The sequence below is a fragment of the Colletotrichum costaricense genome (genome assembly GCF_030867565.1).
Source record: "Colletotrichum costaricense strain IMI 309622 chromosome Unknown Scaffold_9.1, whole genome shotgun sequence".
Classification (NCBI taxonomy): Eukaryota; Fungi; Ascomycota; class Sordariomycetes; order Glomerellales; family Glomerellaceae; genus Colletotrichum; species Colletotrichum costaricense.
Window position 1 is genome coordinate 776,260 of NW_026848238.1, and position 20,046 is coordinate 796,305.

Below are 20,046 nucleotides of genomic sequence, written 5' to 3' on the forward strand. Positions count from 1 at the left end.
AGCTATTACCTTAACACACAACTAATATGAGTGAAGAGGTGCGGTTGCATACACCTATGAATACCAAAAGCATGCATATTAACCCCTTCATTACAGAAAGACCCCATCCGGTACCAGCCCGGAAAAGGCGGAGGTTTCGAGCGCACTGAGGCCCAGTTCCGCAACTTCATCGCGAATGATGCCAACGCCAAATTCGCAGCTGAGAAGGGTCGCTATGCTCTCTACGTCAGCCCCGGGTGTCCTTGGGTAAGCCCTCATGTACATCAAAGCGAATGCCCCGCTAACAAAACGCAGTGCCACCGCGTCATGATCGTTCGGGCCCTCAAACGCCTCGAGGACGTCGTAGACCTCTACGTCGCAGATATGGGCATGGGCAAAGAAGGTTGGCACTTCACAGATAGTCCCGAGGCAGCGAAATTCGGCGTTCTTCCGCGCGACCCCGTCTACGGCTTCATGACGATCAAGGAGCTCTACCTCAAAGCAAGTCCCGGCTACGATGGCCGTGTCACGGTGCCTGTCCTCTGGGATAAGAAGTTGCATACTCTCGTCAGCAACGAGTCTAGCGAGATTATCCGTATGCTCTACACCGAGTTCGATCACCTCCTTCCCGAGGTGGACCGCGAGGAGAGTCGACCCGGCGGCGGCCTGTACCCTAAGGAGAAGCGTAAGGAAATTGATGAGATCAATGAGTGGGTGTATCACACGATCAACAACGGTGTTTACAAAAGTGGTTTTGCGTTCACGCAGTCCGCTTACGAGGAGAACGTCGACGCCTTGTTTAAATCTCTAGATCGTCTGGAGGATATTCTCGAGGACCGGCCTTTCCTGACCGGCGATCACATTACTGAGGCTGATGTCCGCCTGTTTCCAACGATTGCCCGGTTTGACATTGCATATGTCCCGATTTTTATGTGTAATTTGGGCACGATCCGGAACGATTACCCGAATCTGCACCTTTGGTTCAGGAGGTTATACTGGGACCAGAGTGAGAGGACGCACGGCGCGTTCTTCAGTACGACGGATACGTGGGTGTCGAGGTTCAAGGAGGGATATGGCGGTGCTAGGACGAGGGTCTTGGGAATTACCGGGCCCCTTATAATTCCAAAGGGCCCTCGCGTTTTGGTTCACGAGCTCAAGGAGGAGGAAAGGCTCAAGTGACTGTAGTTTTCTTGGTTGCGAGGTCTGAACTTCACAACCAACTGAGGTCGTATATAGTTCAAGGTAGTCAAGCTATAACAGTAATACCTGCCTGTTACAACAACTCAAGAAACCGGCTACATCTCAATTGGCCGCCATCAATCATTTTTACTATGATGTACTTGACTGCATTTAATCTTATCAGGTCCCTCAACACAGGTCTATCCTGGGCCAAGCTTCTCGGCATTCCAAAAATTTCCGAAATGTGCAATACACTATTGCCGGGCAAAGACAGTAGTCAGCCAAGAAAATAGGCAGAATCAGTGGCTGCGGCGGTGTAAGTGAGGTAGGGGCTGTGACCCATCAGCACGCACTGCTGCTTGGCGACAGGGTCGCTGATCCTAACAGCAAAGCATGTCCCAACGAATCAGAGTGGTGAGGAATGTGAACAAACATCAATATCGTCTGGCCACATTTTGCCACTGCCTGACTTGGTTCAGCCTTCTGGGGCAGAGCGTTTCGCCCGATTTGAGGCAATCAATCCATTGAAGAGAGCTTCACCTGAGTCTGCCAGTGTTAGACAGTCAGCCTTGGAAGGCTTTTCCGTTATTATATTAATGGCAATAAGACGAACTAGACTGTAAGTGTGCTTGTTTGTACTTGAAAACGTAGATCCGCCATCTTTCTACTATCGCTGATTACACATTCTGCGGCTGCCATTAAACCTACAAGAGCTTACAGCGGATTTGACGAGACCAGATAGGTCTGAAATATCTCAGAAACATTGCGCCGCGCGAAGATCATCAGATTACTTAACAATTCTAATGCCTCCCATTTCGAAAAGCGGAAACTCAATAGCCGCTCTCAGCATCTTCAAGACATTCGAAATTCGAATAGCTCACACAACCTCAATTACCTCGAGGTACCATACCAAACGAGAAATCGGCGACGATTACAAGACCCACATACGTCCAGGCCCAATTGCAGGCATCTCTCTAATTGCCATAGTGTTCGTCTTTCTCATACTTGTCGTCTGGGGCAGGCAAAGAGCCAGGGCTAGAGAGGAAGCCACTATGCATAGGTACAACGATTATGTCAGCAACGTCGTGGCTCTCGAGGACCAGCAGAGAGACATCAGGAATGGGGGCTATGCCTATGGTCGAGGCTATTTTCCAGGACCACAGTATACCGCAGCCGATGATGATGGCAGTGAGCGTGCTCGACGCCTGATGAAACCGCTTCCACCGTTCCCTGGCAAAGCTGGCAGATCCCAACAGCAGTCATGACTTTGATGGGCTCAAGATATTCAGGCAGGGGCATGGGTGTTTTTGAGATTCTCTTCTATCTATGAAACAAAGCCTCAATTTCTACATCAACACAAATCAATCAAGTAAACCTAGGTGGAGAGAAGCCGTGCCTTTGGGCAAAACATAGTATGTAAGATCATATGCACTGTCGTCGGGCGCGCCCGAGCCCTCTGCGTGTAAAGACTTACAGTATGTCTCTTGCTTCTTGCCGTTGCATCGCCCTTTGATGACGGAAAATAGAAGATTCTTTTATCAAAATATTCGCTCAGAGCCGGGCAGGCACCAATCTTCGGGGTTTCTGGGGACGAAGGGATGCTACTGGGCTGTCATAGGTATCACAATCAGCTCCCCTGAGGAGCGATGTGGAGTCAACGATTATCTTCGTCGGCAATTCTGACCAGTCATCGACGACATCTCATCGGCGTCCGGGTTCCAATATCACGACCATCTGAGCGCAACATGTCGCAATCATGCTCCAGCGTCCTTATGAGAAGGAATCAAGGTCAGCAAGGCACAAATCAGTTCTGTGCTGGGCAGACCTGAATTTCCATAAAAGCTGGCCTCCCTTCCGCATGTCCAAGTTACGAGGTTCGTCCTGTTCATCAAACGGCAGAAAGGATTGTCTCCTCTCAGGTCTACCAAGCCAACATGAACATTCGTATCCTTCCTTTAACATCTCAATTTGTTCCCAACATGGCCACCATTGCCCCGGAGATCGCTGGTGCAATGGATAAATCCATCAGCGATGCCAAAACCTTGCTGAGAGAGGTCGACTTAGACGTGAGTAGTCCCAAGCACCGCCGTTTGTGTCCCGCAAAGGGACGTCAGCACAAACTTGTCCAAGCTGACCCAGGCTTCGACGTTCTAGATATTCCATCATCCGGAACTCAACTATCAAGAGTTTCACGCGCACGATGCTCTCGTCGAAGTACTCAAGAAGCTTGGTTTCAAAGTCACCCCTCACGCATACGGAATTCCTACATCTCTGGAGGCAGACTACGGAGAAGGCGGCCGTCTCGTCGTCTTCAACGCCGAGTACGACGCGCTCCCTGAAATCGGCCACGCCTGCGGCCACAACCTCATCGCCACCGCATCCCTAGCTGGCTTCATCGCCACAGTTGCCGCCCTGAAGGCGTCCGGCAAGCCTGGACGCGTTAGATTTCTAGGCACTCCGGCCGAGGAAGGTGGTTGCGGCAAGGGCATGCTCGTAGGCAAAGGAGCATACGACGGCGTCGCAGCCTGCGTGATGGCTCACCCGGCCCCAATGTTCACCTACGGTAACGAAGGGCGATACGGTGACGTATTTGTCAATCATGTCTCTGCCACCGCCTTCAGAATCAAGTTCAAGGGCAAGGCTGCGCACGCCGCCGCCTCGCCTTGGGAGGGCGTGAACGCTCTCGATGCTGCTGTCCTCGGCTACAACGGCGTCAGTATGATGAGGCAGCAGATGACGAAAGATTCCACCGTCCATGGCATTTTCACTGACGCCGGCGTCAAGAGCAACATCATTCCCGACTTTGCTGCCGTTGACTATACCGTGCGCGCGCCAACCATTGAGAAGACCAAGGAGCTGCGAGACCGCGTCATTGCGAATTACCGCGCTGGCGCCATCGCCACGGGCTGCGAGATGAAGGTCGAGTACGATGTCTTTTACGCGCCCTTGCGCCCGAACAAGCAGCTTTCTCTGGTGTTTGCGGACGCTGCGGCAGACTTGGGCATTCCCATGTGGTGCGACGTCGACACCAAGGAGGTCATCTCTGGGGCTACCGACCAAGGGAACGTTGGCTGTGTTGTGCCTGTCATCCATCCTATCTACGGGATTGAGGCCAAGGAAGGGCAGAGTAACCACACTGCCGGCTTCACGGAAGCTGCCGGAGCCGAATCGGCACACGAACGAAGTCTTATTATCGCCAAGGCTCTGGCGAGGTCCGCATGGGCTGTCTTGACCGACGATGAGGTGGCATCCAAAGTTCAGCGTGAGTTCGAAGAAACTATATCGGAGAGGAGGTTGGAGATTTCTCTTGAGGAGGAGATGTCTCTTATCACGAAGGACTCCACTCAGATCAGCACACCTGTTAAGAAACTTTGCTCTTGTGACAACGGAGTTTGAGCCATACTTGTTAGCTAGGCCAGCAAACCGAGGTTCCGCTCTCTGCCTTCCTTAAGTAACATAGCATAGCTGCTATTACCAAGCTTTTGTACCAACCAATCCCGATGAACCGCGTCGTCTGTTTGCCTCGCCATGATGAAGACAGCCCATTGGTTCCGCCACATGAACGGTCTCTCTGGCCTCTGTGTAACCATCCGGAAAATCACCCGGAGGAGATCGTCTTGGGCGACGGCAAGATCTTGTTGAATCGATTCGGATGGTGAAGCAGAGGCCATGGCAATTAGGACACTGACGAGGACAGCATGGAAATGGATAATGATGCTGTAGGACGCTGTGATCAACTTTGCATCGGCTGGATTGGGGGCTTCTGCCAAGCGGAATATGGCCGAATATTCCTGCTCAGCCCCTCGGAAGTCAGCCGCTGTTATTGGCCAGTCCAACATGGGGTCTGCAAGATGTAAAGGGATATAGGAAAGACTACTGTCTTACCTCTTGTAGACGATGTAGCGTGGTCACTATGCCATTCAACTCGTCTTCGTCAATAATGGATGCTTGGGCCCGATGCAATCGATCGAGACAAATGTTTGCGAAAAAGTGAAGCTCCAAGGGCTTTGATCGCTCTACATCATCCATCAACTCCTCGCAAGGATACATCGACCCGAAGTAATCAGCGTGGACATTCCGGGAACAGGCAAACAGGGAGCGCGATGCACCATCGCCGGAGAGTACCAGGCGAGAAACGTTGCCTCCAATGCCGCAAGATTCAGAGTCCAGGTCTTCATACGCTATGAAGAGCAGGAGACTCGCGACAAGACTCCTGTTCGCAGGCAGAGCCAGAGGAGAAGAGACCGAATCAACAGCGGATTTCTCTTCAGAAGATGGGCTGCTAGAGAGATTCCGGAGTGGGGACTCCTCGGCATCGAAGAGGTTCAGAAGACGATGCTTGCGGACGTAGTCTGCTACTGCAGAGCTGAGCTTCTTCATAGCCCGACGACATTTATCATCCCAGATCGCACGGTACGTGAGTTGCAACAGCCAAAAGGCCATCAAAGTCTTTGTATGATTACATATCGGCTGTTGCATTCCGTCGACAAAGCTGTTGGTTCCCATTGTGAAATGAGACTTGGCCGTGGCCAACACTGAACGGTTCGGGTGGTTCCGGGCAACGGTGCCAAGGCATGACGCCAGCAGCAAATGCATGACCGTGGCGTCGTCGTAGGCATGATGAAGCAGGATGGCCAACTTGGACCATAAGAAGGTCTTGGGACTACACTTTGAGAAGACGTTCTCGAAGAAATAGAGAGCGTCCTGCTCCAAGGAGCCAAAGAGAATCGAGCACCGGGATGGTATGTGTCCAGTGCTCAGCAGTGCTTGAGGTGATGCCACTATATTCTGATTAAATATAACATTCAAGGCCATGCGTTTGTCGTAGTGAGCTGCGTGATTTAGAACCGGATCAGTCGTAGTTGTCGACTCGTTTTCTTTCACCGACGTCGTTGAGGGACTCCCTCCCAAATCAAGGGGACTTTTGTCGCTTTCGGCCCTTTGCTGGACAGTGTTTTTAGATATTTCCTTCGAGGGCAATATTGGAGGAGGCATGTACTGAAGGCGAGATTTGACAGGGCCAAACCCGCGCCTTCGCTCTCGGAGGGGAACATGATCTCCACGCCACTGGCAGTGACGCTGTAGGCGACTGCATCGCTGGCATGAAGGCCGGTCCTCTGAGCACTTGACCTTGGATCGTGCGCAGGTAATGCATCCCCTTGTCGATCGACTCCGTCGGCGGGATACTGTAGTCGTGTTGTCGAGCATGGCTGGCGATGATGCCTGTGAAGTGTCTTGCTCAATCGCTTGCGCAGTCGTCGGCGCGAGACCTTGGACAATAAGGAATTAGATCGAACAACGTGAGGGGTGGCATGGCGTTGACGGGGGGGAGACGGCCCTATATTGAACGAAAAGCAAGAGAGTGCGATGGTTGAGAGAAGTTATTGATAAGAGATACAGGAGAATTGCATCATCCCGGAGTTAACGACTTACTGTCGCTGACGCTCCTGATCCCTGAATCGTGCATAAGATTATCTCAACTCTGGGGTACCAACTTAGCCTGAGTGGAGAATTGCGGTCCGAATTGGCCACTAATAGTCTTCGGACCGAGAGTTAATTGAACGAACAATCATAGTTTAGCATGATAGTAGACCACCTAGGTATTAAGTTACTTATCCTATCTAGAGATTGTCAACTTTCAGACGACCTCAACTTAGAGAATTGTGATAACTGAGAGCTTTCCCCAAAGAAAAGACGAACTAAGTCTCTTTTTTTTTTTGGACCACACAGTTGTCGTATGTGAGGCATCTAAAGCGGAACCCACCCAACAGAACAAATAATCTCGTCGAGTCGTGTGATGATGGATGAATCAACTTTACGTGGAGAGGAGCACCGAGGAAGATCCTCCGAAGGGCAGGGGCGGCTGAAGAGCATCCAAAACACGACCAAGAAACACCGATGGTGGTCCTCTAAAAACTTGCAATACATACTACTAGAAGACTCAGACGAAAAGGGAGATGCAGGAGATGCATGGGCGCAAGAGTTGAGAAGAAGCAAAGCCTCCCTTTGGAGATGGCGTTCTGCCACAGCACTGCTCCTATTAGCCTTAATCCTATCTTGGCTCCCGCTCTCAACTTCGAAACTAAGTCGACAAGACTACCCCCAACCAGAAGAGGGCGAAGACAACGTCCTGAAGTGGATGAAAGAAGCCGAAGTCGCCGAAGGACACTTCTGGTGCGGAAACTCGACTATCGAAGCCAAACGCCGAGGTTGCGCCTTCAACAAGCTGCACAACAGATGGATGCCCCCAGCCTGCACACAAGATTTCGAACACGCCCGACAAGCCGTATTTGAAGCCCTGAGCGGCGGCGAGGAGGAGCCGACGTTTCAGTTCTACAGGGACGACGACGGCAAACCGGGGGCTGAGATTTCCGACGAAGAGCTGGATGAGTTTGAGATTTTGACGCCGGCTTGGACGACTGTTGGACATCACATGACGCACTGCATGTATCTTTTGCTGCAGGCTGCTGCGGCGCTGAATTTGGGTACAAAGGCGGATATGGTTGTTCATGCGTGGGAGCATGCGAAGCATTGCGCCATGGTTGTGTTGAATGAGACGAAGAAGGCGCCGGCTTGGAATGATGTCAAGAGTTTTGGGCATACGCAGTCTGGTGTTTGTTGGTAAATATCTACCTAGTAGTCAATGCAAGATATGCTTGGGAGTATTCACGTATTCCATGGTTTATCTACGGCTAGATGGATACCTTAGGCAGGCCCGCACCTTCCGTGAGAAAGTCATATAGGTCCCCTCAATCTCATTCCCGTCACCAGCCAGCAGGCGCCCGTCTAGGTCGACGGGTCGGGTCAAACTGGCTGGGTGGTGGAATGGTTCATGGTCAACAATCATATTATACGCCAACCAGCCTACTCGACGACAGGCTTAGCGAGTCCCCGAGTTCGAATCCCAGTATGAGCACCAAATTTCCCAGCATGAGCACCAAGAGATGTAGCCCCCAGCTCAGCACCGGGGGGGTGAACTCTTTTTTGCATCGACTTAGATAAACCTGATAATGCTCCATGTACGTATCGGTCGTTCAGTATGAATATTCAGCTAGTGGACTCCGATATCAAGCTGACTTCGTTTTTAGAAAGGCCGCGGCCGTAGAGAACAGACTTACGCTGCCAAGGCTAATTACTCAAGATAACTATTAGAATAAGCCACTAGGTAATGAAGTATACTATACATAGCATGTATCTAAGCAACGCTTAAGATTTGTAGCTCAATACTCCTTGAATGATAATTACTCGCCCATCCATTTCAATATATCCACGGTAGGCTAGTAAGCCTTTGGTGAGCGCCGGCTCTTAGCACAAATCCCCGGCACAGGCAACGACTTGCGCGAGAAGCAGTTCTCCCCAACACAATCCAAATCAAAGAACCTAACAACCTCATCCGCCTGATCAGGAATATTATGATCAATCCCATGAGCCAAAAACGCCTCAAACAGCCCCCTCGTCCCATACACACTCTTCGTCCACCCCGCAACAGGATCATCCTCCACAACCTCTGTCGGCAAAGCCCCCGTCCCCAGCACCGTAGTCCACATCTTGATCTCCTCGTAGAAATTCGTCACATTCAGCACATTATCCACGTCCCCGTGCAAAACCTGCAGCTTCGGCCTCGGGCCGGCGTACCCCGGATACGCAGCCTCCACAATGGCAGCCCACTCCTCGCCCGTATGCGTGATACGCCCGCTCGCGCAGTCGTCAGACCACACGGCGAACCCATCCGCAGCATAACACCCAAACGGCACGCCCGCGAACGCCGAGCCCGCGGCAAAGACGTCCGGGTACGCCCCGACGAGGACGTTTGTCATCATGGCGCCGGAACTCACGCCGGTGACGAATACACGATCCGGATCGACGTCGTAGTTCTGCAGAGTCCAGCGGACCATACTCACGATTCCCAAAGAATCACCGCCGGCGTCGTGCGAGAGCGTCTGCGGCGAGGAAACATCCCAGCAGTAGTCTGCGGTGTGGGGCGTGGAGGGGTATATCGTGACGAAGCCGAGGGTGTCGGCGAGGGGCCGCCAGGGCTTGAAGTTGAAGGCGTCTGTCGCGTTGCCGTGGCACCAGTGCGGGAAGACGAGAAGGGGTGCGTTGGGGATGAGGGAGTCGGGAACGTAGAGGTAGAAGGAGACGTTTGTGGGGTTGGGGCCGAAGTCGGTTGTGATGTGTTGGAGCGAGGCAGCGGTTGCGAGGGTTGGGAGGAGGGCTGTTGCCCAGGCTAGATGGAGGCGCATTGTCGGGTTCGTGCTTTGGGGAGAGGCTGTCTTCACGATTGCGACCTGGGGAAAGATGCCAAGAGAACGAGCTGGTAATGCTTTTGAAGTGGGATGAGAGCTGCTTCTTATGTGCTTTTTGGAGGAGCTACCCCCGGCACCCCCGCGATACCGGGCATACGGGTAGAAGAAGGGGCAGCATATGATGGGCCTTCATGTTGCTTCATCCTCACTGGTTCAATTGGCATTGGGGTTGACTGAGGTTGCATTTCTTGCGCGTGGTTGGCGGGGATGGTGTTGTAGGGGAGATCGTCGGTGGAGATGGACCATGGAGGTTCGTGCCTCCGTTTCCCAAAGCGGGAATGTGGAGCCACGGTGAGCCGGTGAGCCGGGTCTCATCGGTGCGAGAAGTCCGAGAAGACGGCTTCTACTCGCAATGTCTTCTGAATGGATGGCGATGCTGGCAATCATGATATTCCAAGCAATTGGCGACTCTACTTTCCCGAGAATTTGAGCATGGATAATATCAGACGCACAATGGTACTGTTGACTCTCACATCGTAAATGCTCTCTCTCCGTTAAGAAGTCGAGGAGACGTCACCCGGTTCACCATCACGAGATGCTGCTTGCCAAATACCCATTGATTTTGATTGACCAAGAACTCCAGACGACGCAGTCTCTGCCCTATTGCACAATATTATGTCAATTGTCGGCCAAGCCAAGTCTATGTGCCGTTTCTACCCCCACCATTCTCTACGCCCCCGTGAAAACCGACTCATCCCCTTATTTTCTCTTGGCGAACGAAGAAGCAGTTTTCTGAACCTTTGTCGGCGGTGCCGCCTCTGCGTCGCTGTCGTCGTCCTCATCCGAATCTTCAACATCGTCGTGATCGACCTCGTCCTCGTCAATAACCTCCTCGCCCGAGCTCTCGTCCTCCGCCGCAGCAACCTCCTCCTCATCATCTTCGTCATCCGAGTCACCGACGAAGCCGTTGGCAGCAGGAACCTCATCGTCATCATCGTCGTCGATTCCCAGGAGCGCATTCCTTGCGCCGTTCAGCACCGCCTCGGCATCCTCCTCGCCTTCGACGTAGATGGCACCCTCCTCCTCGTCGTCATCCTCGTCATCCGCGTCCTCGAGCTGTCTCGCGGCGTCACCTCCACGTGTCCGTCCGTTCCTGAGCTCCATCTGCGCATGCAACATGTCCAGCTTGCCCTTGAGCGCGAGCAGGCTCGGCAGACCGCGCGAGCGCTCGCTGAGGACCTTTTGTAGCGCGACTAACCGCTCCAGGGCCTTGGGCTGAACCGCCAACGCTCCGCCGTGTACGATGAGCGTCCACTTGACCCAGTCCATGAGGCTGCCCGCGCGACCGGGCCGTCTGTGGAAGCGGGCGGAGAGCTTAGTGAGGAGGACGCCGGCGAGGCTGCTGTCGAGGCGCTCAATCGTCTGCTTGATGCCTTCGGGCTGGCTGGTCTGCAGGCAGTTTTCGAGGAGATCGGTGTCGTCGGTCTTGAGCGCCTGGGTGAGGACGGTGCTGAGAGAGGATAACGACACGGGCTCGAGGCCCTTTCTTGATGACTGCGAGACGAGGGCCTTACTGCTGGCGTCGTCTTGTTGCGCGAGCATGGCGGGGACGTCGATCGTGCCGCGGATCAGCTCGCCAAAGGTAGGCGACCCTGCCTCCTCTTCCTCCTCTGCGGCGCCGGCCTCGGCATCGGCCTTGGTTTGTATGGTGGTGGTTTCTTCTGTAGCGGTGCCGTTCACGGCTTCCTTTGCGTTGCCGGTCTCGACCTCGGCGCCTTCCATTTCCTCGTCTGAAACATCCTCATCGCTCTCCTCGCCGGAAGAGATTTCAATCGCTTCGTTGGCGTTGCCCTTGAGTGCGGCCTGCAGAGAGTCTGTCGCGGAGACGGCGGCTCTGCTCTCGTCAATTGTGGTCTTGGAAGCCTTGGGCGTCGACTTGACGACTGGTGCCGTGAATTTGCCGGAAGATCTCCGCCTTGATGACATGGTAACGGATTTTTGGGGGGGTATCTCGAGGGAATCGGGTGGTGGAAACAAAGGTGGGAAAAGTCGTGATCGAGTTCCTCTCCTCCAGCAGCGACAGACCTGCTTGAACTTTTTTTTTCTGCCGCCAACCAATTTTTTTTTCTGGTTGGATGTACATGACCGCCCGCGGGGGGTCTCGCTGACATAATGAGTGGAGGTGGGGCTGTTCTCATCAGTGTCGGGTCCGGTCGCGAGATTCTCGGCCTCGGGAATACCTTTCACCGGCATACCTCCATCCCAGCCGCTTATGTAAGTGGAGGCTCTGTCCCATTCATCGTGGTTGAGTTTGAGGTCAAGAGATACATCTGCATAAATCAATGTTGACTGTGAAGGGCAGTCTGTTTATAGCCTCTCGGCTCAATCATTTGTCTGGATCTGCGCCGCACGCTGTTTGTCTAAACACGACCGCGTAGTAGAACCGACGCAAGTTCCACGTCGAGTCAAGCAAGCGGCGACGCGACAGTGCGCAAGCCAGAATCTGAAGGAAGCTATTCGCAAAGGTGTGCAAAGCCTCAAGCTAGAGCAACAGAGAGAGCAACAGAGTCTGGCCGGACCATCAGAACTTGAGAAGCTCACTAGTAAACAAGAAGGTGATTGGGGGCATGGACGCTGCTGTCCAGCTACCCTCGAGCGAGAGCTTGTGCGCCACAATGAGCGCTGGCTATTGATTGGCTGACACGGTTCTCAGGAAGGCTTGGTCCCGTCTCTCTGTGCTATGCCATATTTGTCTCATCGCGATCCACTGTCAAAGCATGATTGGTTATCAAGACTGCAGCTATCCCTGTCGTATGCCCTGGCAAGGGTAATCTGTCGAGCTCTGACTGGGGTCAGCGCGACTTGGCGGGTTCCTACAAATAAGAAGTGGCCCCGAATTCTGAATTTCGCGCTTCTGATGCAGAAAAGTCCTGGAAAAAGTTCAAAGAAGCCTGACATTGGTCATCTGATCTGTCACGAGACCTCGGAGAGACACAGACACCTCGGAGTGAACAGTGTTGGCTCAGAGCTTTCTCTTATTCGATTGGGGATCATTCCGGTACGTACCGATTTTGTTTCCCGTCGCATCCAACAAAGTCAATTCTTTTTCTACGCTTCCCAACTACCACCAAACACGCCCTCACCTCACGACTATACTCGCACTATTCTGTATCACCAGTTGATTGCATCGCGTACACGACGTGTTGAGCTATTCCTCCGGTGTTTGCATCCCCCCTACTGTCGTTTTCTTCCTGCCGATGCAACGGACGGACCGCGTTGGCTTCATCTGCCACTACTCTATCTACCATTACCTATGGACCATTATTGTACTTTCAGAAATGAGAAACCATGTTTGCTCTTGCACAGCCTACGAATTGATGTCGCGCGCTCCGCCTGGCCTCTCCTGCTTGGAATCCAAGGTGTCGCGATGGCTGGCATTTGTTGCGTTGCCTGTGTCGCGCCCCTTGGCCTGGTTCACTCATCAAAAGTCCACCAGCCTCACGCATCTCCTACATGATCGACAGGCTCAGCCACAACTCAGCTTGCATTACTTGTACTTGTACGGACTACGATGCCAATACTAACCACTGATGGGTGTCTAGACACTACCTTAGGAAACAAATCGATACAAGGCAAGAACAAAGCATCACAAACGCGCCTCGAACTTTCTTTAGGTGAGTTCGCAACGCATACGTACTTCGTACCGAATCTCATATTTATCCCCGCCCTCGATCGCCGTAACCTCAATTATCGGTCAACACAACAAGAAAGAGACGCCTTCCCGTCTTGCATTTCAGATTCAATATTTCCCACGTCCCACGCAGACACGGTCCACATGGCATCCCAAGCCCCCAGTCACATTTCCCAGCCTCGCGCGTTTAGGCCAGATCCGGGAGCTGAACAAGCACCTCATTGGCTAGTGCCTCCACAACTTGCATAAATATGCATTTTATGTCACCTTGCGGCCCCCCTCCCCCCGGTCCACCCTCATCCTCCTTCAACTTGCTCTTCCAACCATTTCCTCGCAAATTCACGATCTCTTCCCTCTTTTTTTCTCAAGTCTTCCCCGTCTTCCGTGCTTCCTCCCACTCGGACCTCTTTCCTGCCTGACCCTTCTGGCTTCAATCACCCACGCCCCCAGTCGTCGATCACTCAGACGCACTGACCACCTTCTCCCTCTGAGTCTCTCACTCACTCACTCTTTCCCTCTCTGACCTCTACCCCCCCGGTCTTTCCTTCCCGCCTCTTTCTCGTCGTCTCGTCGTTGCTGGCCCGTGGCTTCCTGCCCAACGCTACGCCACTACTTATTTTTTGTTTCTGCCGCTGTTTTCAGGCTGCACCCCCTTCTGAAGCAGGACCCGTCGCCCAGTCGCGAGTGCGCGCCTTCCTCCGATAAGGCCAGATAACCGGCTGTCCGGGGGCCACCCTTCCCAAGCTCGTTCTTTCTCATAAATAGGACGCGCCGCCATCTCGGCCAAAAACCACTGACGTGCACGCGATTTCCTCCGCCCAGGTCCTCCACCTTCCCGTATCGCCAAAAAAGTACCTCGCACCTGCCATTCGCGACGCGACACGGCCGGATTAACCATTTCGCCCATCTCATCGTCGCCGCAACCGACGATCACCTCGACTTGCGACACCACCATATAATCAATTGCGCATCGTCACCCATCGTCGGCGCATTCTCGAATCTTTCCTCGGATATTCCGCGATATTTTCGGTACCTCCATCTCCCACAATCGCCTCTGTCGATCCTGCTTGCCTCGCGCGTGCATCCAAAAGCATCGCGACGCACCTTCTCTAATTACAACCAAAACCGCGCCGGCTCTTTGCTCCCAGCTGTCCCTGCCTCGCCACATCCTCTCGTATCTCGAGTCATCGACGCGATTGCTACTGCTTCACGCGCGACGACTTCAAAGTCATAGGATTTGGTTTGCGCATACACCGCCGCTCGAGTCAGCAACACCAAGGCGCTATCCCCGACGTTGGCCAACCGAATCCTTGTTGTGCATCCCGCCATCGCCGCAACCTGAAAGACATCTGCGCGCGTCGCTACCTTCATGTTGCGTCGCGCACAGTAAATCTGCCCTTACCTCAAACACCATATGGCAGTCATGGCGTCGCCTCAATCAGAACGCGCCGTCCCGGATCAGAAGCCGACCGAATCCACACCAGCAAAGGACGATAGTAAGCCCGAAACCAATGGGTGAGTAGTAGTTGCGTTTGTTGTGCGATGGACTTCATTTGCCCGTTCGCACGGCTTCTCTCAGAGCACAATTGCTGATGATTGCTTCTCCTTCCACAGTCACACCTCCCCTGCTGAGAAGAGCTCCGAGAAGGCAGATGAGTCCGCAAAGTCACCCAAAACCAATGGCGACAGGAAGCACGATGAGGAAGTGAAGTCGTCGTCCGATGCGAAAGTAACTGCCGCCAACGAGAAGGAAACGGAGAAAGAGGAACCAGCCAAAAAGTCACCTGCACCGGCCGACGAATCTTCTGCCAAGTCCAAGTCCGCGGAGCCTGAGCAGTCAAAGGAAAGCAAGGAACCTAGCAAGTCTTTGAGCCCCCCCCCTGCTGAGCTTCCCAACGACGTCGATATGGCCGATGCGCCAGAGGTCGAAAAGGCGGAGAAGAAGACCGACGAAAAGCCAGAGGAGAAGGCAACTGAGAAAAAGGCGGAGGCTTCTGAGCCTGCGAAGGCTGCGACAGAAACCAAAGACAAGGACGTCGAAATGAAGGAGAGCGACGACAAGGTCAACGGAGCAAAGGACGAGTCGCCGGCGGCTCCTACGACTGCCGCTGATCAAGAGGTAGATCTCCAACCAGCAAGCTTGTCTCAATTGGCCATTGACAATGACAAGGAAAAGGACAAGCCCCCGAAGCCCGCAGACGAAGACGTGCCCATGGCGGAGGCGCCATCAACCGTTAGCAAGGTTTCTCGCGAGAGAGAAGATGACGCGGATGCTGAGCCCGCTCCCAAGCGCGCGAAGACCGATTCGAATGATGGAGCCATCGAGTCCACCGTCGAGGTTAAGCCCCAAGGCGCGCAGGACGATTTGGCCAAAGGCGAATCGGCTCTCGAAGACCTCCCTTCATGGATCGATGCCGCACGCGACCCCAAACCCCTTACATCTCACCAAACGAGAGAATTCCGCAAGGTGTTAGCGGGTGTAAAGAAAACCAAACACGGCGCTCACTTCAAGGACGCGGTTGTCAGGATGTGGCCTAGCCTTGCTGAGAGCTATCTCATGCGGGTTAACAGACCCATGGATATCGGCGAGCTTGAGCGAGGCCTGCGCGACAACAAGTACAGCAGCCTGCGTCAGTTCAAGGATGATCTTGGATTGATCTACAAGAACTCCGTCACTTTCAACGGCATCAACAATGAAATCACATTCGCGGCGCTTAGTGTGGTTAAGTTAGCCTGGACCCGCGTTTGCGAGATTCCTTCCGACGAGCCCGCAAAGTCGAAGCCAGTGCCGAAGCCCTCCCGATACTCAGAGTCACGGACATCAGCCCCTCCGCCTCCTGTTCGTAGACAGCCTAGCATTGCTGCCGCGAGCCCGCCGGCAAAGGCGGAGGCCGAAGCCTATGCCGTTCCTCCTGGTGGTGTGCCGCAAGTTCGCCGTGCCTCGACCCAGAATGACTTGGACCGCCCCAAGCGCGCCATCCAGCCCACCAAGAATCGCGACCCCGACTACTCCTCCAAGACCTTCAACCGGAAGAAGTTGCCCATCGAGCTTCAATTCTGCTACGAGGTTGTCAGTGAACTGATGGATCCCAAGAACGCCTCCTGCAACCTCGCATTCCTGTCCCCGGTCGATCCCGTGGCTCTAGCCATCCCCACCTATTTTACCATCATCAAGCGGCCGATGGACTTTGGTACGATTATGGCCAAGCTCAAGAGCTATGACTATCCTGGTATCAAGGAGTTTCAAACAGATGTCAAGCAGGTCTTTAAGAACTGTTACAAGTTCAATCAACCTGGTCAGCCCGTCTACGAGCAAGGCCAACAGCTCGAGCAAATCTTCAGGGGTCTGTGGTCAAAGAAGGAGCAGTGGATAAACAAGCACACCCCCGCCAAGCCAGTGGATGACGGCTCAAGTCGTGATAGTGAAGACGAAGCCGAGGAAGAGGAAGAGGCGCCAGCCCCTGCAGTTGATCCCTCGGTGGCTGCCACGATTGCATTCCTGGAGAAGCGTCTCGAGCAGGAGACGAAGCAGTTGACCGAGCTCTACAAGACGGCGGACATCGCTAGTGACGCTGTTATCGACCTTCAGCAGTCTTTGCTCACCACTATCCGGCAGCGTCTCATAGACGAGAAGGCCAAGCTCACCACCACAAAGCCTGCCAAGAGCGCCGCCAAGGCCAAGCCGCCAAAGCCTGCTAAGTCGAAGGCGGCTAATGTCCCCGCGAAAAAGGCAGCCGCGGCTCCCGTCTCGAAGAAGAGCGGTGGCGGCGTGGCCAAGAAACCCAAGCAACGAAACATGAACCAAGCTGAGAAGGATGCTATCGCGAACGCTATTAACGAACTTGAGAGTCCTCATATAGAACGTGCCATCGACATCATCAAGAAAGATACTGGCCAATCGGTAAGACAAACCGATTTATTACCTTCATTAGATATATGCTAACCATCTTTGTAGGAAAATAGCAGTGGCGAACTCGAATTGGAGATCGACCAACTCACCAACGAGGCGCTTCACAAGTTGTGGGATCTGTGCAAAAAGACTTTGCCAAGCTTTGGGCAGGGCTTGGGTTCGAATGGACCAGCACGTGAAGCATCACCAGTGAACAACGCAGCGGCAAAGTCGTCGGCCAATAAGCCGTCCAAGTCGAAGAAGAACAAGCCCATGAATGCTCAAGAGCAAGAGGCTCGCATTGCCGAGCTCGAGCGGCTTCGCAATATGTACGACGGCAAGGAACCGGGTGATCAAGAGCGACCCGGTAGCTCCGGTCGTGCGCACGAAGCTCCTGTTCACGACAATGACAGTGAGTCTTCGGATTCGGAAGAAGAGTAGAGGGGCATAATGAGTAGCAGCAGCTTTTTGGGTCCAAAAGTCGCTATGTGGCGTGGGGAGGACGACTGAATGCGCCTGGTACCCTACGATAGGGGAGTTTGGCGCTGTACTACTTGGCTCATTCCGACACGCTAGAGAGGGTTTCCCTCGCGTGACGCTCAGCAGCATCTGAAGCGGGCGCTTCCCAGGCCCGTTGCCTCACGGCTCTGGGTCGGGGGCGGACCGCGGGGATAGCGATGACCGTGGACGTCGCGGAGGACTCCTGCGCATTGAGCGCGCAGGCGATATATCTGCCCTACAGCCGGATTGAGAAGAGCGTTGATTTGCGGGCGTTGTGACTGTATGCCCAATACATAGCATCTTTTATTGCCAGCTAGCGGACGTCAAAAGAGGCTAGCCAACATTTGAGCTGTAGAATATGATGTATAAAACTTTTCAACCCGTGCTATTGATGAATGAGAAAGAGAACGTCATGTGGCCGTGTATAGTAAGTCTACATCGCGGAGACTGCTTCAAGTGAGCTTGACCTCTATGGCGGCGGCATCATGCATCATGGATGGCCGCTCAGTACTTACCCTTAGCCCTCATCTTCCATGTCTTCTTCGCCGCAATCGAGACTGTATCGAGTACGTCGTGAGAGTCGAGGCTCGGCCAAGGGTCTCAAGGTCAATGGCCTGCTTGTATGGATGAATCAGCGCCAGCAAACGGCGCTGGGGAGGAAAATCGGATTGACCGATGCGCAGAGTACCTACTAAGGCACGGATCGGTTACGGCATGGGGAAAATGGCTGGAAACAAATGTGTGCAGCTAAATGGGGTGATCCGTATTCAGAGGGCTCCGATGAACGTGGGATTTGGGCTGCTTGGGATTGGAATGTTTTGGGAAGCGTTGCGGTGACGATGGGATATGAACTCATGGAGGTTGAGGATGTAAAGATTGGAAGGGCGGGCTGGGCCGATTAGTCCCGGCGTGGGCCCGGCGGTGGGTGCCGGGCAGGGAGTCCACATGCGGCCGACGAGAAAGGTACCCTCGGGCCTATGAAGACCTGGACTCTTCGTGGAAAACAATGTTCCCTTTAGTGATTGTATCAATGGGAAAAGATTTCCATTGATACCGATTAAAAGAAAAGATGGTCTATGCGTTTTGTGCTCGCTAGAAAAAGATGTACAGTTGGAAGCTGCTGGTCATGTACTGAGTACGTGTGGGAGTTTAGCCGAGCATATTGTCTCTTTCCCGTCCCTGTCTGGTGATGCCCCTATCAAGATAAGGTAAGTTTACCTTGTGTTTAACTCCGCCAGTTCATTGATATCGTCGTGGTTTCTTCTACACTGTCCAATACCCTGCCTCATGATCCCTAACTTTTCTTCCGTTCTGGCCTAATTGCTTTCTTTGCAACATGGCCGCTTTCTTTAGCGAAGAACGGGCTCTGCAACTGTATTGCCTCATGCGTGAGATTACAGTGCCGCCAGCCCTAGTAACTTGGCTCACCATAACTGTCTTCAATATGGGGTAGTTGCAGGCTTGCCTAGCCATGGGTGTGGTAAACTAAATCCAAGACGCGGTGGCCCATCTGTGTCTCTACATTGACTCATGAAGGCTTCCTCATGGTACAGCAAGAGCCAAGCACGAGATCATCGCAGCCACCACCAGAGCTATCATGGCAGGCGGCGAACGTGAGGGGCTGCTGGCTTGCCCACTCATGCGGCTCCCTCCGGCCCGGGGAGTCGCCGTCACCGTTGTGCTTTGGGTCACCGTTACTGTTGCGACGGAGGCTTCTGGGACTAGAAGAACGCGGAAACCCGTGTTGTTAGAATTACACGTAGGTAAAAAATAGTCCAGGATAGAGTCTCGTACGTAACGGGGTCAAGGGGAAAGGGACCGGGGTGCTTACGTGGATGTGTGACGCGGTACCAAGTCATGGGGAGAACGTAGAGCTCCGACATGGCGATGCAGAAGATAATTCTCCTCGCGTCGGTGCTGCCTTGCGTTTGGAGCATGGTGATTGTGTCGCACGTGTTGCTCGGTCCACTACCCTCTCCGATTAGCACGCGTCCTTTTTGCGCAATCTTCCATGATCCCCAAGATTCGGTCAGGCATGAAAAGGAAAGAAATGAAAGTGGTCAGTCCTTACCAGTCTGCCTGTCCAGTCGGCCCAACAGCATAATTCCCAAACGGCCCGCCACACGATGTCGCCATCTCACAGAAGGGATTGTTCCGCGGACAGCAGACCCCAAACTTACTATCCGCAGCAAAGTAATTGTCTGCCGGACATGTCGCCGATACCCAGGCGCCGGACTGGGAGTACCACGCGATGAAATTCGTGCGGCCGTCCGAGGACCGGGGGTCGCCTTGGCGGGCGCGGAGAAGACGGTGCGATGCGAAGACCGGGTCCGGGGCCGGAGTGATGGTTAGGTGCGGGACCTTGTAGGCGCGGTTCGGGGGTGCCGCTGGTTCATTTCTTTGATTTTGTGTGTTGGTTGTGGTCGGGGTCAGAGTGGTTGTTGTGCTGCCGAGGACGATGTTGCTGAGCAGGAGGAGTAAGAGGAGGCGGAGGAGGGATAGTGTCGAGAGAGGGGGCCCGTACACTGGGGGTGAGATGTGCATCTCGAGAGCGCGCGGTA

General features: G+C 53.7%; 8 protein-coding genes across 8 annotated transcripts; 4 read left to right on the forward strand and 4 right to left on the reverse strand.

Annotated features, from left to right (window-relative positions):
• Nucleotides 1-26: 26 nt before the first annotated feature.
• CCOS01_09093 (glutathione S-transferase) lies at nucleotides 27-1,158 on the forward strand (the record flags this gene model as incomplete). Its single annotated transcript, XM_060457253.1, has 3 exons — nucleotides 27-38; nucleotides 97-246; nucleotides 295-1,158. 3 exons carry the CDS (start codon nucleotides 27-29, stop codon nucleotides 1,156-1,158), a joined length of 1,026 nt encoding a protein of 341 aa, XP_060311953.1.
• A 1,979-nt stretch (nucleotides 1,159-3,137) lies between these two features.
• Nucleotides 3,138-4,554, forward strand: CCOS01_09094 (amidohydrolase; the record flags this gene model as incomplete). The annotated part of the gene is made up of 2 exons (XM_060457254.1): nucleotides 3,138-3,224; nucleotides 3,313-4,554. The coding sequence occupies 2 exons, from the start codon at nucleotides 3,138-3,140 to the stop codon at nucleotides 4,552-4,554; spliced, it is 1,329 nt and encodes a 442-aa protein (XP_060311954.1).
• A 14-nt stretch (nucleotides 4,555-4,568) lies between these two features.
• On the reverse strand, nucleotides 4,569-6,366 carry CCOS01_09095 (uncharacterized protein; the record flags this gene model as incomplete). The annotated part of the gene is made up of 2 exons (XM_060457255.1): nucleotides 4,569-4,949; nucleotides 5,044-6,366. 2 exons carry the CDS (start codon nucleotides 6,364-6,366, stop codon nucleotides 4,569-4,571), a joined length of 1,704 nt encoding a protein of 567 aa, XP_060311955.1.
• A 931-nt stretch (nucleotides 6,367-7,297) lies between these two features.
• CCOS01_09096 (uncharacterized protein) lies at nucleotides 7,298-7,783 on the forward strand (the record flags this gene model as incomplete). Its single annotated transcript, XM_060457256.1, has 1 exon — nucleotides 7,298-7,783. One exon carries the CDS (start codon nucleotides 7,298-7,300, stop codon nucleotides 7,781-7,783), a length of 486 nt encoding a protein of 161 aa, XP_060311956.1.
• A 652-nt stretch (nucleotides 7,784-8,435) lies between these two features.
• On the reverse strand, nucleotides 8,436-9,401 carry CCOS01_09097 (feruloyl esterase B; the record flags this gene model as incomplete). The annotated part of the gene is made up of 1 exon (XM_060457257.1): nucleotides 8,436-9,401. The coding sequence occupies one exon, from the start codon at nucleotides 9,399-9,401 to the stop codon at nucleotides 8,436-8,438; it is 966 nt and encodes a 321-aa protein (XP_060311957.1).
• Nucleotides 9,402-10,163: 762 nt separating this feature from the next.
• On the reverse strand, nucleotides 10,164-11,390 carry CCOS01_09098 (uncharacterized protein; the record flags this gene model as incomplete). The annotated part of the gene is made up of 1 exon (XM_060457258.1): nucleotides 10,164-11,390. One exon carries the CDS (start codon nucleotides 11,388-11,390, stop codon nucleotides 10,164-10,166), a length of 1,227 nt encoding a protein of 408 aa, XP_060311958.1.
• Nucleotides 11,391-14,509: 3,119 nt separating this feature from the next.
• On the forward strand, nucleotides 14,510-17,735 carry CCOS01_09099 (uncharacterized protein; the record flags this gene model as incomplete). Its single annotated transcript, XM_060457259.1, has 4 exons — nucleotides 14,510-14,610; nucleotides 14,710-16,996; nucleotides 17,051-17,396; nucleotides 17,614-17,735. The coding sequence occupies 4 exons, from the start codon at nucleotides 14,510-14,512 to the stop codon at nucleotides 17,733-17,735; spliced, it is 2,856 nt and encodes a 951-aa protein (XP_060311959.1).
• A 1,278-nt stretch (nucleotides 17,736-19,013) lies between these two features.
• CCOS01_09100 (uncharacterized protein) lies at nucleotides 19,014-20,029 on the reverse strand (the record flags this gene model as incomplete). The annotated part of the gene is made up of 3 exons (XM_060457260.1): nucleotides 19,014-19,200; nucleotides 19,280-19,453; nucleotides 19,557-20,029. The coding sequence occupies 3 exons, from the start codon at nucleotides 20,027-20,029 to the stop codon at nucleotides 19,014-19,016; spliced, it is 834 nt and encodes a 277-aa protein (XP_060311960.1).
• Nucleotides 20,030-20,046: the final 17 nt, after the last annotated feature.